General features: G+C 38.3%; 1 protein-coding gene across 1 annotated transcript in view; it reads left to right on the plus strand.

Moving 5' to 3' along the window:
* The window catches only part of macrod2 (mono-ADP ribosylhydrolase 2), a 1,287,170-nt gene that overhangs the window by 1,204,497 nt on the left and 65,538 nt on the right, over positions 1-17,135 (plus strand). Inside the window, exons 11-14 of the mRNA XM_060925481.1 lie at positions 1,002-1,055; positions 7,850-7,873; positions 8,298-8,339; positions 16,555-16,617. Of these exons, the coding sequence (XP_060781464.1) occupies positions 1,002-1,055; positions 7,850-7,873; positions 8,298-8,339; positions 16,555-16,617 (183 nt within the window). The remainder of the gene's footprint in view (positions 1-1,001; positions 1,056-7,849; positions 7,874-8,297; positions 8,340-16,554; positions 16,618-17,135) is intronic.

Here is a 17,135-nt window from a genome sequence, read left to right on the forward strand (position 1 = left end):
CTGACATATCGCAAGCAAAAAAGAAAAGGTTTCATAGTTGACCGTTTTCGCAAAAAACACCTATTAATGAATGTGTTGCAGTATGGGGTAGGTGTCACAGGTCTTTAAATCTCTGTAAGAGAAGCCAGTGTCATGCACACCCTTTTTGTTTTGTTATTTTCTTGCTGTGGGATTGTGTAACCTTGAAATTTAACCATATGGATTGATGTAATGACATTTTCCAGTAAAAAGTTTTTTTAAGGTGGCCCACCTGCCAATGGAGTTAAAGTACACCACCTCACCATGAGGTAGTGTCATGGCCTGGATGTATGGCTGCCAATGGAACTACTTCACAAGGTTTTATCAGTGATGTGACTCCTGATGGCTGCAGCGGAATGAATTCTGAAGTGTACAGAAGTGCATAACTGCTCAAATACAGCCAAATGCATCACAGTGGCTGGCAGGTCATATTGACTTAATGTCGTATTTTATAAGTGGTTCTCTGTGCCAAAAAATGCAATGGTCTTGACATAGCCTGGACGTCAAATGTGTTGCTGTACACTTACTGAAGCTCAAACTTCGAAAAAGTTAAATCATTCTGCAGAAAGAAGAAAAAAGCCTGATGACTATATTATAGCGCATCACCAGAAAAGATTACATCAGCTGCAAAGAATAAACCAATTAATAAGCATGTGTCTTTTAATGATGATTTTATCACTGTAGATTTGTATATGGTTGCTCTAATCTGTGCATGGATCAAAATAGAAATATACAGTATGTCTATCAATATCATGGACATCATCCTTAATTCTGACATTCTGCATCTTATCATAAAGATCATTTGAGACTGAATTTTAATAAAAGCTTCAAAAACATTGATCTAGCTCTGGTTGACGTGTTCAAGAAACTTGGCACATTTTACTGGTTTAAAAAAAAAACTGTGACATAAATTTGTGTGTGTACTTTGTTCTGGCTGTTAATGAGTTGTTAACCCTTGACACTCACCTTTGTTCATTTCCCAGATGCTAATAAAACTGATATTGATGATGTTCAGATGGACAGCCAGGGAGGCCAAGGTAAGTCAGTGATGCTTTTTCAAAATGCAAGTGGAAAATGTGTCCATTTTTGAGTGAATGTAGAATATGTAAATACATATACAGTGTGAGAAATAAGGAATTTTAAGCAGACTGTCACAGGACAGATGAGTTTGAAATGTTGTCTGTCCGTCCAAATTTCAGCTTGTCCAAATGACGGCCAAAGGCCCGGAACAATGTGCCTGGGGGCCCGCCTTAGGGCCCTGAAGCTGAAGGGCTTTAGATGCCTGGAGATGGCTTCTCAGCTGTTTCCAGGCACATTTTTGTGATCTTCAAAGGCCAAATTACACTAGACATTAGTTGCTAATTACATTACAAATTGAATATAATTTACAAGAAAATGTCAGAAGATTCAAGAAAAACATGCTTAAAGTTCTACCCAAGAAAACGGTAGCACACACAGGTCAGTTCCATGTCTAGAAAAAAGTACGGGGGGCCCAAGGATGTTCCAGTTGGTTACACCTTACTGGTACTCATATACAGGTACTATAATAACACTCGCTATGTCAACACTGACTATTTTTATACTATGTTTACAATACGTCTGTAAGAAATTTAGTAATTAACAATGCAGCTATTCTTACATAAGAGTTAAAGTTTTGAGGACGAGATTCCAAGTAACTTTGGAACAAAATGACTTTTAAAATGACTCAAAATTAGACATGGTCATATTATTTGGCATTCAAACTAAAATCTGCTGAACTAGAATTTAGAACATAGAAGAAAATAAAAAACTATTAAAATATAAATCGACATCCAACAAAGCATATGACTGACTGTCATTCTTACTATGAATGAAAAAATGCACATAATAATAACAACATAACCACTGATTGGCAGTTTGGCACTTAACATAATACTGTACCGCAAATTTCCTGTAAACTGAACCGACTGGATCAATCAAATAGTGTCAACCCTAAAACACTAGTTCAAATGCATTGTGCAAGAAAAACAACAGTGAATACTGAGTGTATTGTTATTGTCTTATTTAGTGTACCACTCAGGGAGACGGACGTGCCTGTAAATTTTGGTGGGGGTACGACCTTCGGTGGCCAAGTTATGAATTTTTAAAACCCCATTTCACAGGCCGTGTTATGACATAATGTATTCACCCAGTGTAACATTTGGAAGAAAATTAGAAGTAGATTAGACCCAGATCTTTACAATTTTTCATGAGCCATCCAGTCTGATGCTTTTGAAATGCAGACGGACAAATGCAAAAATTACCGGTAAACGTCTGCCGATCCGACCTTATTTCCCACGCTGCATATACTTTAGTTCAGAATGTATTCAGACCAGTTCAGTGTTTGCACACTTTGCTGCATTACATTGTGTTTGAAATTGATTAAATTGACTTTTTTTGGACGTCAGTTTGCAGACAATAACACATAATGACAAAGACAAATAGATTTTTGCCAACTTTCAAAAATCAAAAGTCCCTCCTTTAGATAAGTATTCAGATCCTTTGTTCAGTACTTTTTGAAGCACTTATGGCAGCAATTACAGCATCAAGACTGCTTGGGTAGTCTCTACAACTTACGCACACCGACTCAGATTGGATGGGGAGCAGCTGTAACTTGTCCTCTCTCTTCACAGATGTTCTATTGGATTCAATTCTCAGCTTTGACTTGGTTTACTCAAGGACATTTAGAGACTTTACCCCATAGCATGATGCTGCCACCACCATGCTTCAGCTATCGGGATGATGTTAGCCAGTGGATGAGAAGTACCTGATTTTTACCAGATGTAGAGTTGGAGTTCAGCCTTCAAAGTTCTGTTTTTGTTTCATCATTCAAGAGCATCTTTTTCCTAATGCTCTCAGACTTCCAAATGCTTGCAATATGCCGTTTAACCAGGAATTGCTTCCGTCATTTCTGCCACTCTGCCATAAAGATCTCAATGATGGAGTATTTGTGAATATTGTGAATGGCCCTTGGGTTCTTGGTTAACCTCCCTGACCAAGGTCCTTCTAGCTTGAGTTTGGCAGGGTTCTAGGAAGAGTCCTGGTGGTTCATTTTTTATTTTATTTTTTCCATTTCACATCAGTGGAACTCCCTGTGCTCCTGGGAATGTTCACTGCTTTAGAAATGGTTTTGTACTCTTGCCCAGATCTACAATACCAATCAGAAGTTTGGACACACCTACTCATTCATAGGTTTTTTTCTGGATTTTGACTATTTTCTACACTGTAGAACAATACTGAAGACATCACAACTATGAAATAACATATGGCATGTACATGGAATTATGGGGTAAACAAAAAAGTTTGATATTTCTTCAAAGTAGCCTCCATTTATATTGATGATGCTTTGCACACTATTGGCATAATCTTAACCAGCTTCATGAGGTAGTCAACTAGAATGCTTTTCAATTAACATGTGTGCTTCATCAAAAGTTAATTAGTGGACTAATTTCTTGCCTTCTTAATATAGGTATATCATGTGAAAATTCAATCCAAATTGCTTGAAATTTGTCTCATTGAACTCAGAATTGAATGCAGAACAACTTACTTTTTACTGAATTAAAATAGGTTTATCTGTTCTTGAGATATTATAAATCAAAGATTGAAAAAACGGCTTAATTTTTAGAAAACTGCTGTCGTAGTATGTATTCGGATCACATGGTCCAAAATGGGCCTCTTTAATGAATGAGATCAAATGTTTTTTTCTTAATTTTTTTTCAAGATATTTACATGGAAATTGGCAGGTACATAGATGGTTGTATACTGAATACCATCCATCCATTACCTGTAGCTGCTTACCCTGTTCTACAGGGTCGCAGGCAAGCTGGAGCCTATCCCAGCTGACTACGGGCGAAAGGCGGGGTACACCCTGGACAAGTCACCAGATTATCACAGGGCTGACACATAGACACAGACAACCATTCACACTCACATTCACACCTACGGTCAATTTAGAGTCACCAGTTAACCTAACCTGCATGTCTTTGGACTGTGGGGGAAACCGGAGCACCCGGAGGAAACCCACGCGGACACGGGGAGAACATGCAAACTCCGCACAGAAAGGCCCTCGCCGGCCGCTGGGCTCGAACCTAGGACCTTCTTGCTGTGAGGCGACAGCGCTAACCACTACACCACCGTGCCACCCCTATACTGAATGCAAAGTTTGAAAAATTAGTAAAAAAAATAGTTATGCAAATTAGCATTTAATTTGTATTGATTATGCTAATTTGGTAAACCGTTAAATCGGTACACTTTCTTCTTCAAAGTTTCACCAAATGGATTTATTTGTTCAATATAAAGCTGATCTTAACTCTCATTTATACATCACAAAGAAGGAGAAATCAGCGTTAATGATAAAATATGCATAAGCATTGAATGTCATTCACATCTACCATTCTCTATCAAAGTAAAAAAAGTAATAAAAAAAATTTCTAATCCCCTCTTTGTGCTCTGTAGGCCTCTTGTATTTCTCAAAAGCAGGGCCTACTAGTGTTTATATTAAAGAATATAAATTATTGTTTCGATTAATATTCACAGCTTTCAAGACTAACCTTGAAAAAACTGTGAGATCCACATCCAGTAAACAATTCTAATTAACTGAATTGAAATTGACACTCACGTTTCTGACTTCGTTTTTTAAATCTCATTCCAACCACTAAGATCTCAATATTTTTCATCAAAACAACTACAGTTATATTCTAAAATAGTTATTTATTTACACAAATCAGTGTGATTTGGAAAAAAAAAAGTAGGTAAAGCTATGAAAACTCACTTCAAAGTCTCCCATGAAGCATAACATCAAAACTAACTGACGGAAGATTTTGCTGAATACTTCATCAGAAACAATGAGAGCGAGAGAACATCCTTATAAAAGTTATCTGATTGATATTCACGAGTAATCCAGTCTGAAACCGATCAGAAGAGAGAGAGCCTGACTGCTTTCCTGTGACTCAAAAAGCACTGGCAGCTTCCTGAGCAGTGCGTGAACTCTGTTGTACCAACTTCAACCTGTCGTTACTCCCAAAGTACTGAATGGGGTGGGTTTCTCAAAAGCCTCTTAATGCTCAGAACGTCTTAACTAGGAGAGAGTGTGTTCATTGCGATGCTCGCTCTACCATTTAATGATGATCTTTGTGCTACGATGCTTTTGAGAAACCCACCCCAGATCTTAACTAGATACATTTCTTTGGAAAGCAGAAGTTATAAGCTTTCTAGTGGTAGTATTCATGATAGAAAATATTCAAGAGTTAAGCAATGACAGATTTGGAAACTCAGATGAGCATCTGCATGCACAATTTTCACAGCACGGCCAGCGAGCGTCTGATATGCCTACTAAATAATAGTATAAAAAAATAGTAAATAATAAAAATACAGTAAATAGCCCTATTCCACAACTGTAGTAATCCATATTATGTCAAGAAACGCTCAAACTAAATCAAAAGAAATGACAGTCCATCATACTTGAAGATATGAAGCGTCTTTTATTTCATGAAAATAAAGGAAAAAAACATTGAATTAGCTGGTTTCCCCTACAGTCCAAAGACATGCAGGTTAGGTTAACTGGTGACTCTAAATTGAGCGTAGGTGTGAATGTGAGTGTGAATGGTTGTCTGTGTCTATGTGTCAGCCCTGTGATGACCTGGCGACTTGTCCAGGGTGTACCCCGTCTTTCGCCCATAGTCAGCTGGGATAGGCTCCAGCTTGCCTGCGACCCTGTAGAACAGGATAAAGCGGCTACAGATAATGAGATGAGATGAGAGACATTGAATTAGAAGGTGTGTTTAAACATTTGACCAGTACTGTACATCTCAACACAATTTGAACGTGGAGGTCCATGTAGAGTTCCTTGGATTTCATGGCTTGGATTTGGGTCTGACATGCACTGTGAATTATGGGAACCTTATACACACACTGGTATGTGCCTGTCTAAATCATGTCCAGTGTATTGAATTTGCAGCAGGCAGACTCCAGTCCCGTTCTACAGACATCTCAAGATAATTACTGTAAAGTCCACAGAATGCACCTGAGCTCAATTTGGAGGGCCTTTTGCTAGTCTGAATACTTCTCAAGAAGGAATTGTTTTAGATGTTTTCACTTTGTTGTGATCACTGTGTGTAGATTAATGGCCCAAAAAGTAATTTGATCCATTTTTAATTAAATCTACAACACAATTCATGTGAAGGGGTCTAAATAATTTCAGAACCGACTGTAAATATGAGGTTTTATTGATAACATGAATTGGAAATATTTCATTAGCAGTATACTAATGTTACAATATAACTTATATATATATATATATATATATATATATATATATATATATATATATATATATGGGGCGGCACGGTGGTGTAGTGGTTAGTGCTGTCGCCTCACAGCAAGAAGGTCCTGGGTTCGAGCCCCGTGGCCGGCGAGGGCCTTTCTGTGCGGAGTTTGCATGTTCTCCCTGTGTCCACGTGGGTTTCCTCCGGGTGCTCCGGTTTCCCCCACAGTCCAAAGACATGCAGGTTAGGTTAACTGGTGACTCTAAATTGAGCGTAGGTGTGAATGTGAGTGTGAATGGTTGTCTGTGTCTATGTGTCAGCCCTGTGATGACCTGGCGACTTGTCCAGGGTGTACCCCGCCTTTCGCCCGTAGTCAGCTGGGATAGGCTCCAGCTCGCCTGCGACCCTGTAGAAGGATAAAGCGGCTAGAGATAATGAGATGATATATATATATATATATATATATATATATATATATGAGTGATTCCACGCTTATGGGTACTGAAATGGGGACATGAACTTATTTTTAAAAATTCACCTAAAACCATTTCTTTTTTTACCATCAGGTCACAAAACATGTAATCTTTAATGAATGATATGTTAAAAGATAACTTTCATTTTCTGAGATGTAATAAAAACATATTTATATGCCAAAGTCAGAACGTAACAGAAGTGTTGTGGACATATATATTCTCAATTTTAACAATGTAGAATTACTTTTTGAAACATAGGAAGGTGATGTTTTAGCAAATATAATTAATAAACATGTGTAGTAGAATAAACATACACATTCTTTCAATAAGATGAACATGGTATATAGCTAGATTGTAATTAATTTGTAACAGACGCGAGATGGACAATCGTAACAGAAGTAATGTAACAGACATCATTTTGGAACTCATAGGCTTGACTTTGGCATATAAATATGTTTTTATTACATCTCAGAAAATTAAAGTTATCTTTTAACATATCATTCATTAAAGATTACATGTTTTGTGACCTGATGGTAAAAAAAGAAATGGTTTTAGGTGAATAAGTTCATGTCCCCATTTCAGTACCCATAAGCGTGGAATCACTCATATATATATATATATATATATATATATATATATATATATATATATATATATTTTTTTTTTTTTTTTTTAAGTACACGAGGTCAATTTTTGGTATGTTCATTAGTACGCTTTCTGACGTTCCATTTTAACTGTGGCAATAGACAATCATGTTACACCAGCAGCTCAGATTCTCTTGATTTTCTGTTCCCAGTAGCCACAAGGAAGGAAAACAACCTCCTCATCACCTGAGTTCCATCAGTCCTTATAACTGATGATAATGAATCTGACAGAGAGCATCCTAGGCTAATGAGTTAACTCATACTAGTTGAGACTGTTGAGAGCTTTTTCTGCGGAAAACCCAAACGTCGAACTTTAAGATATATCGACAAGCTGTGACATGCTGTGAAGTATTTACTCAGTGTTCTTCGCAGATGTTGCATCAAGAGTTAATGAACTGTTTGTCCCTGACACTGTGTGTTTTTCATTTTCCAGATGTTGATATGCTGAGCCAGGGAGGTAAGCTGATGTTGCTTTATTCACACATCAGGGTAGCTTCAGACTCACAGTTCTTTGTAGCATGTAATATTGAAGTTATAGCTGTAATTGAGCCAGGTTTGTGCAGGAGATGCTGAATCCAGCATGTGCAGTGTATACAGCAGCGTATGCACAGATTTACACTCCAATGCTAAGTTCCAAAATGAACAGCAAGCCTCACTTCAGTACACCCTCGCCTTATCATTTTTATACAGTGCATTTTCAGCAGCGTCAGTGATTTTCTCCTGTGAATTTTGGGTTTTAATTCCAGCTTGGAAGCCTGATTAGATATTGATCCAAGAAGTCCCGTCGTGGGATGACACACAGACAAAGTGATAAGAAATGTGTGTTTGTAAGATCTGGCTAATGAAAGTGTGCTGCTTGTGATTTTCTTTTCTGATTATAGCCATGGATGTGGACCATCTTGACACACCAAGCCAGCAACCAGGTATAATAATTCTCCTCCTGGTGTGTGTTTTTTTCTTTCTCGAAAGTACATGTATTTGAGGTGTGTTTTTTTTCTTATTGTCAGTGATGGATAATGAGTCAAGAGCTCTATTTTCATGCAAGCACAAGACTAGTATGACCGCAAGTTGACCTAGTGGTTCGCGTGTCCGCCTCTCGACCGGGAGATCACGAGTTCTACTCGCAGTCAGGTCATACCAAAGACCATCATAAAAATGGTACCTACTATCGTCTGGCAAGGCACGCTGCAATACAGATACGAATGCAGAAGTCAAACTCTCACGGTTACCAGAGGACTACCCCCCCCCGTAACCCTGGCTGTATAGGTGAGAGGCTGAGGGCTATTGCAGTGGAGATCGGCACTGCCCAATGTGCCGGGTTAGTACTGGGACAGGAAACTGCCTGGGAAGACCAGATTCTGGCGTGAGAAGGACTTTGACTTTTGACTTTGACAAGACACATATCATGATGTAACTCCAGCACTGATAATTTGATTGTCATCGTCCCCCCCCCCCCCCAAAAAAAAAAAGAAAAAATCTATTTTTATCGTCAGAAATGAAAGCATCTTAAATATTCTGTCCCATTTCCTACAATGGGATATTGGGAATGCGAACTATGTTTCTGTTTCCCCAACTCAGTTATGGTTGTTAAATATGAATTCGACAAAATAGCAAACAAAAAGAGCCAAATGCAACAACTTTAGTGGCATCATAGTGATGGACTAATCAGTCGCCTTCGTGATTTTGTGTTTCATATCCAAGCTATTAGTTTACTTTATTCAGAGTTGTGCAGTGAACAAATAAGGGTGGAGGGGAGGGAACGGCTTTTTTTTTTAATTAATTTTCACAAAACACATTGTTTTCATTTGGTGTGTATGTTTAAACATATTGTGTATTGTGTGGTGTAATGTACCTTGATGTTGTATAATGAAGTTGCTCCTCATCCCTCAGGGCATTTAACTTGTAAGTAGAAGCCATTACTGTCAAACTCTGAGTCAAGAGTCTCAAACGCTGATCCCATCTTCACTGCGTCTTCCACTGTTCCATGCTACAGTTCCGCATTTACATACCGTAGTACCACAAAGCAGCAGTTTGTGTGTTTTCTTCCTCCACCATGATTTACTTTTACTCTCCCAGCATTGACAGCCATGTCCCCATCACTATTCTCAAATGCCTGTTTCTTGGATTTGCTTTCCAGCCAACAGAAGCAAAACTAATGTTCGTCTTGGCCTAACCCCAAAAACAGGAGCTCTTTACAAAAAAAAAAAAAAAAGAGGCATAAAAAGAAAAGTAAGAGAGGCCAGGTGAAACAGCACTGCTTAAAACAGAGCCACATTCTCAATTTAGCATAGAACACCTGCATGCCATGTTTAATGATGTACACGTGTGTGTGTGTGTGTGTGTGTGTGTGTGTGTGTGTGTGTGTGTGTGTGTGTGTGTGTGTATTCAGCTGATGGATGAATAGTTCTCCTAATTCATCTATGAAGAAAGATACCTACATAGGCCCTTTAGAACATATTCATAAGCATTGCATAAGTCTTTTTTCTTTCTTTTTTTTTAAAGAACTACTGGAGGGTTTATGAACAGTTTATGGGGTATCTTCAGAGGCTTTATTTGCCTTAACATGGACATGGAAGGCAGAAGAGAGACAAAAAGTCAATTAACTTTTAGGCAGGTTGATGAAGATAATTATTGCAGTTGTGCATATTATGGGATGAATGCACGTTACAGTGCATTCATCCCATGTAAAAGATGCACTATAATATGCAAAAGTTTGTGGACACGTGGACATCCCACCAATATTTGATCTATTCCCCCCCCCCCCCCCATTTTTTTAATTGTATGAAAGACAAAGACACTATTCGGTAAAGGAAAGAAAAACAACAGTACACGAGCAATAAACAGATTCTTTCTTTCTTTAGCAACATGCTGGTCAGAAAGATTATGAAATTGATCAGCTTGTCTCTGTTAGTTTTTCTCGTGTGCAGAAGGCAACTGTGTGTCTTTGACTTCTGTGTTGAATTGTTGGCCTTTGGCTGGCTGGGTGAGTTTCAGGATTAATACTTTCGTGTGGCGCTCCTTAACTGTTCAAGTGTTTTGATTCTTGAGTTCTGGTTGCAAAAGATCAGTCTCCGAGTTTCTATGGCTCAGCAGGAAACGCGTGATGTCCATGTGTCCACTCTGCAATGCTTGGTGCAATGGTGCTAACCCGTCCCCATCCTGCATTGTGGTTTCCTCAAGCCACTTCTCCAGTGAATCATTGACCAACTGGCTTGTTCTGACTACCTTCAGGTGCCAGGTGGTCCACAGTGAGGTTGGTGAAAGGCAGTGCAGCCCTGAGCTGTGCACCCACGGATATCAGTATCATACTTCAGCAGCAGTTACGTAGTGCTTGTGTGGCTTGTCTTGGCTGAAACATGAAGCAGTGATGGTAGGTCTGGGCTGGGGGACTGTTGCACGGTGGCACCCAGCGCCATCAGCACATGTGCCACCCTGTATCAGCCCGTTTGTGCTGCCAAGTACAGTGGTGTGTGCCCATCAGCGGTTGCCATTTCTACGTCAGCAGCTGCCTGCTTAGCCAATGGCTTAGGGATAATGGAGCAGCCACACCAGGCTGCTTGATGCAGTGGTGTCCACCCACCTCTGACAGCGGCAGTACTGTCAACAATGCCTTGACTCAGGAGCGCGTGCAGAATGCCCCCACAGCCATGCTGACATGCCTCAGTGGTCACTGTACACCCCTGTGTATCTGCCTCTCCGTTCTGCAGGGATGTGTACTGTTATGTACCAGCTACATGGAGCTTTGTGTACTGTTCTTCATCCTTAGACATCAGTTCTTTTGCAAGATCCCAGTAACTCCTCAGATATGCTTTTCTGTATCACTATGCAGAGAGCGGTGCCATGCCAGTCAACCAGGTTAGCACTGCAGATGTCGAAAAGTAAAAATTTCATAGCCTCGTCATTGTCCAGTGTTGCACCATAATGAAGTGGGATTTACTGGCCGACAGACCGATAAACACACACACACACACACACACACACACACACACACACACACACACACACACACACACACACACACACACAAAACCTAGACAGCTACAAACAAACTGTGAAAAAACTGGACAAATTTAATATATGTTGGGGTGTTGCATTTGTGCATCTCTGTGTGCATGGAGGTCAGGGTGTAATGGTGTGTGTGTGTGTGTGCGCTTTTATACACTACTGAGGACCAAATGTCCCCACAAGGATAGTAAAATCTGACAGTTTCGACCTTGTGGGGACATTCAGATGGTCCCCACAAGGAAATTGCTGTCTATTTATTTATTTATTTTTAAACAAAAATGTTAAAAATAAAATAAGAGACAAAAACATACTTGCCAACTTTTCAAAATTCTCATGGGGGAGAAAAGTGCATGAACAACCTTTTCAATTGGACGAGGGTATGATGTGCGGTTGAAACGATAAAAACAGTGGATCCCAATTAATTGCAAACCATTTGAAATTTATACAATTAAAGAGTTTTTGAATTGTTCTATCAATTACTATAGGTTATGGGATTCATGTATCAGGCATGAGAGAGCTCAGAGTGAAAAATCTGAAATAATGCTCGTCTTGAATTTTAATATAATAACAATGAACGGGAAGTCTTAAATCAGATTTTGAGCTGAAGAATCTCATGCCTGATTATTGTATACATGCAGAGACCCACAGAAAATAACACAAGTGATGCTTCAGAAGAATGTTTATCATTTCTTAAAATAGTCACAGTGAATGAAAGTATTATTGGATTGCATCAAATGTGTTTTCCTTCTGTAAGCTCATGTAAAAATACAGAGAACTATAATATCATATATAAATTACATTTTAATAAGATTTAACCAAAATAGTAACAACTCAATTAAATAAATACTGCACTGTCTTAGTACTAGTAAAATGCATCTCTCTCACTAAACACTTTCCAACAGAATTTTTAAAAAGCACTAGAAATCCGATCAAAATCCTGTCGGAATGCATCAAAGGAAGTTGCTCATTTGCAAACTTTGAAAGTTTTCAAACAAAATTTAAAAATGGCACTATAAATACTACCATACTATCAAAATATACTCCGCAAAGAAATTCACTCCAATGCAAAATTTTAGTACTACCAAAATACACTCACTAGTAATCTTTCACTTAAAACCTCAAAACTCTATCAAAATCAATCACTTTCCACATAATTCACTTGTAAACTTTCACTTAAAACTTTCAAACATAAATTCAAAACAGCACTAAGACACGACCACACTATTCAAATACACTCACCAAACACATTCTCTGTCATGCAAAATTTCACTAAACACTTTAGAAGTTGTACAGTTTGTTTCTGAAATGGTAGGGAAGACTAGTTTAATTTCACACTCAAATGTCCATTATATTCTGATTTAAGGTATTTTTACCTTAAAATGTGTAACTGGCTAGTCGAACATTTGCTTATCCATGGAAATTCATTCTCCCGTGCAACCTGGTGTTTGCATTCATGTTTTTGCAGTTTGGTATTGGGTTTAGTGGCCATGATGAATGACTGCTTGTAAAAAATGTCGGACAGCCTGGGTGAATCCTACATTACGGAAGTGACTGTCGTTCTGTTCGTTGATTGGTTAAAAATCAGTTGACGTCAGCAGTGTTTCTCATACGATTCTGATTGGACATAATCTGGAGTATTTTTAACCTGGCGGTAGGGATTTCCCAAAACCAGGAGATTATCCAGTTTTTAACAAATACGATCGGGAAGCGGGAGACAGAGGCTAAAATCGGGAGCCTCCCGCCGAAATCGGGAGGGTTGGCAAGTATGCAAAAAGTTTCCTTTTATTACTGATGTTAGGGTTAGGTTTGGGTGCAGGCACAGCATTAATTAACTGCAATAATAATTATGTCAGTGGAAGGTCCTCACAAGTATAGTGTGACAAATGTATGTATGTGTGTGTGTGTGTGTGAGGGGGGTCTGCACGTGCATGAGCATGTCAAAGTAGGTGTAGAAGTGGTGCTAGCTCACAAGCAGATTTAGAAAATAAATAAATGGTTTCCAGATTTTCAAAAGGTTTTCCAGTTGTTTTTTTCGAAAGGTTGTCCTTTTTTGTGTAATATGCATTCTATAATTAATTGAATCCATAATAATGAAAGGTCCACAAAGAAGCACGCAATTAAGTAAAGAGAAATGACAATTCATCATTAATTTAAGACACAAAGTGTCTTAAATTAATAAAAATAAAGAAAAAACATTGAATTAGGTGTGTCCAAACTTTTGACTGGTACTGCATTATATAATATATTATATCATACATACATAGAGGATATTACACAGTTGTGCGAAGATATGAAGTTTATCTTTGAGTGGTGAATGTATATTTCACGAGTGAACAAAGTGAATGAGTGAAAATATTTTCAACGCGATAAGATAAACATCATATCTTTACGCAACTGTGTCATCATCTTTCCATTATATGGACACATCCAAAAAAAAAAAGGCAAGTTAATCAAAAGAATTTTAATTTTGAACTGGTTCGCCATTTTGACAACACGTGTCAAGTCAGCGGAAAAACACTGGATGTGATGTCATCAGAGTGAAATCTCAGGAATTATTAAACATACAGGACACTTTCAATGGAATAAAACGTGTTCTATTCCCTTCTAGCGGGTTTTGTTCATTTGGTTTGATAGCATGCAATATTGTTAGCATATCGCTAATCCTACGTGTATTACGTCACTCTACCCAGTGGAGAATGAGTGTTGAATATGGTTTACAATATTGCATGGCTGTCAAGACAACATGACCTCACACATCGGAGCTGATATGAATATCCAGTGAAAGAGTTTTCTGCTGCGCATGTGCAGAAGCATTTCTTTGTTCGCTGGGAACGAGAAAGACTTGTTGGACACCCAAAAGACTACCAAAACTTCACTGGATATTCTTCACACATATTTACAAGAGAAAAACATACCAACAGACATCGAAAAACTGGAAAAGAGAGCAATAGCAGAAATATTGCCAAAGTTCTACCTGGAGGTGAGGAAAAGTGAGTAACCCCCCTCCCCTTAACTTTTTTGTAAAATCTATAATTGTTCCATCGAATGTGTATGTATAATAATAATAATATTGGCTGGCTTTTTTTTTGTGATATATTGGATATATTCCATTCACGCATCTTCGACTTGTTCAGTATCATGCTAGCTGAATGGAATATATTTGATATACCATGAAAAAAAGTCAGCCAATATTATTTAAATATATCGCTCAGATCCATGATGTATTTTGTATGAAAAATGTGAGTTTTTCAACATGAGAAGATAAACTTCATATATTCAAGCCAACATGTGATGTTCTTTTTATTATATAAACACATTCACAAACAGAAAGTTCCCAAATTTATCAAAACAATTCATCGATTTCCTCACGAGTGACATATAGAGATTTATGTCACAGTTTTTGTTCTCCATGTCCTGGATGTAGCTTGTATGAAAAATACGAGTGGCATATTTCCGAGTAAAACTCTCATGTCCATGTAATATATACGGTAGTCTTATGCTACAGTGCTGTATCAGTTGTAAAGGTAGTTTGCCTATTTGGAAACCGTTACATCATTGTACATGTAAATCAACTTGCATGAAAGGTTCTGGAGTGGGTTTCCCAAAAGCCTCTTAACGCTAAAAGCATCTTAACTAGGAGAGAGAGTGTTCATTGTGATGCTCACGCTACCATTTAATGATGATCTTTGTGTTACGATGCTTTTGGGAAACCCACCCCTGACTGGTTATACTAAGGGGAGGAGTTTGAGGTCCAACTTGTTGGACAAAAAGTTCCCAAATTTATGAAAACAGTTAATCGATTTCCTCACAAGTGACGTACAGAGAAATATATCCCAGTTTTGGTTCTCAATGTCCTGGATGTAGCTCGCAAGAAAAATACGAGTAGCATATTTCCCAGTAAAACACTTGTGTCCGCGCACACACACACACACACTTACACACACACAGAGCCCTCCACAATTATTGTCACCCCTTAAAGAATAGTAAAAAGGATTAGAGAAAATCCACCTTTTGGTGAAGTCACTTCATCTCACCCTGACAAAATGAGAAAAATCCAACCTTAATAAAATAAATTTATTCAGAGAAAAACAAATCCTTCATCAAGAAATAATTGTTTTCAACAAAAGCACATGGGGGAGATAAGAGAACACACAAACCAAATGAGGGAGAAGTGTGTTGACCTTCATAAGTCAAAGGATGATTATAAAAAATGGCTACTCGCCTGAAAATGCCCATTTCTACTGTTACGGAAATGATAAATAAGTGGATATGAACTGGAGCTGTTACAAACTTGCCTTGAAGAGGACTTAAGTTTATTTTGCCCCCATGTACAGTGAGGAGGATGGTAAGAGGGGCAAAAAAATCCCCAAGGATCACTGTTGGTGAATGACAAGAAAAAGTAAAATCTTGGGGTTTCCGAGTCTCCAAAACCACCATCAGATTCCACCTTCATGCTAACAGATTATTTGGAAGGTTTGCCACAAAAAAAGCCTTTTCTGTCAGTTAACCACAAACATAAGCACCTGAAGTTTGCGAAACTCTACTACAACTTTGACTGGAACTGTATTTATGGTCTGATGGAACAAAAATGGAGCTTTTTGGCAATAAACACTCAAGGTGGGTTTGGCGTAAAAAGAAGGATGACTATAATGAAAAGAACCCGATCCCAACTGTAAAACATGGTGGAAGTTCTGTGATGTTTTGGGACTGTTTTTTTTTCTCTCCCAAAGCTTCCCAGCATCATTTCATTTGAAAGGCATTCAGTTCCCGTTTGCATAAGACATAGATTCAGTTCAGGCATGTCTCTAAAATTCAAGGTAGAATGACAGATGGTTACTTTATAGAGGATTGCTAGATGCTGCAGATGTGTGTTATTAGTAAACACAAAGCAACCAAGATGAGATTTTAAAAAAAGAAAAAAATACGGTAACGGTCTCAAAGCAGTCAACTGAGTTTCTCTATTGTTTCTCTCCTCGATATAAATTAAAGCAATATATTGCTTTGTGAAAGATTTATGCAATGCTCATGAATGTGTTCTAAAAGCTCTATGTAGGTATTTTTATCTCCTGATTCCATAACATCAATTTTGTTGAGCTGTTTTTGATGTGTTCTTTTATTCCCCCCCCCAACCAGAAACCTGCTTTTCAGCTGCTGAAGATTCTGCAAAGGAAATAACTACGGAAAGAAGTGACCCTGGTAAGACTTGCCTCTGAAATATTTCCCAACACTTTTCAGTGATTATTAATGGTGTTATGTTTAGAAATGCTCACAACATAATAGCTTGGTCTAGATAAGTCAGGAAAAAAAAGAATTGTTCTTTCTTAGAAGTAAATAATGTGTCATGTTATTATAAGATAAAAAAACAGATACGGTAGTTGTTTGGTTTAATTCTGGTAAGCAGTGACACATTTTGTACATTTGACAGCCGTTGATGAAAGTACAACAATGCTCGCCGTTTCTGCGGGGGTGGCTGTGTAACATGGTTACAACAGTAGTGGCGTTTGCTGCGCAGAGAAACCGAGGTTTCTGTAGTCTGATTTAGGGCTAGTCCAAAGGAAAGAGCTGGGGAAATTTCTGTGGTGTCCCAGCCAGACAAAAATGTGATGCACCACTGGAGTAAGGTGGGGTTTACATTAGACCGTATCAGCGGATCATCAGATTAACGTTTTTAAAACGATTAGTGTGCACACAGCAACACCAATACACGATTCGCC

This window comes from Neoarius graeffei, chromosome 7 (assembly GCF_027579695.1).
Source record: "Neoarius graeffei isolate fNeoGra1 chromosome 7, fNeoGra1.pri, whole genome shotgun sequence".
Taxonomy (NCBI): domain Eukaryota; kingdom Metazoa; phylum Chordata; class Actinopteri; order Siluriformes; family Ariidae; genus Neoarius; species Neoarius graeffei.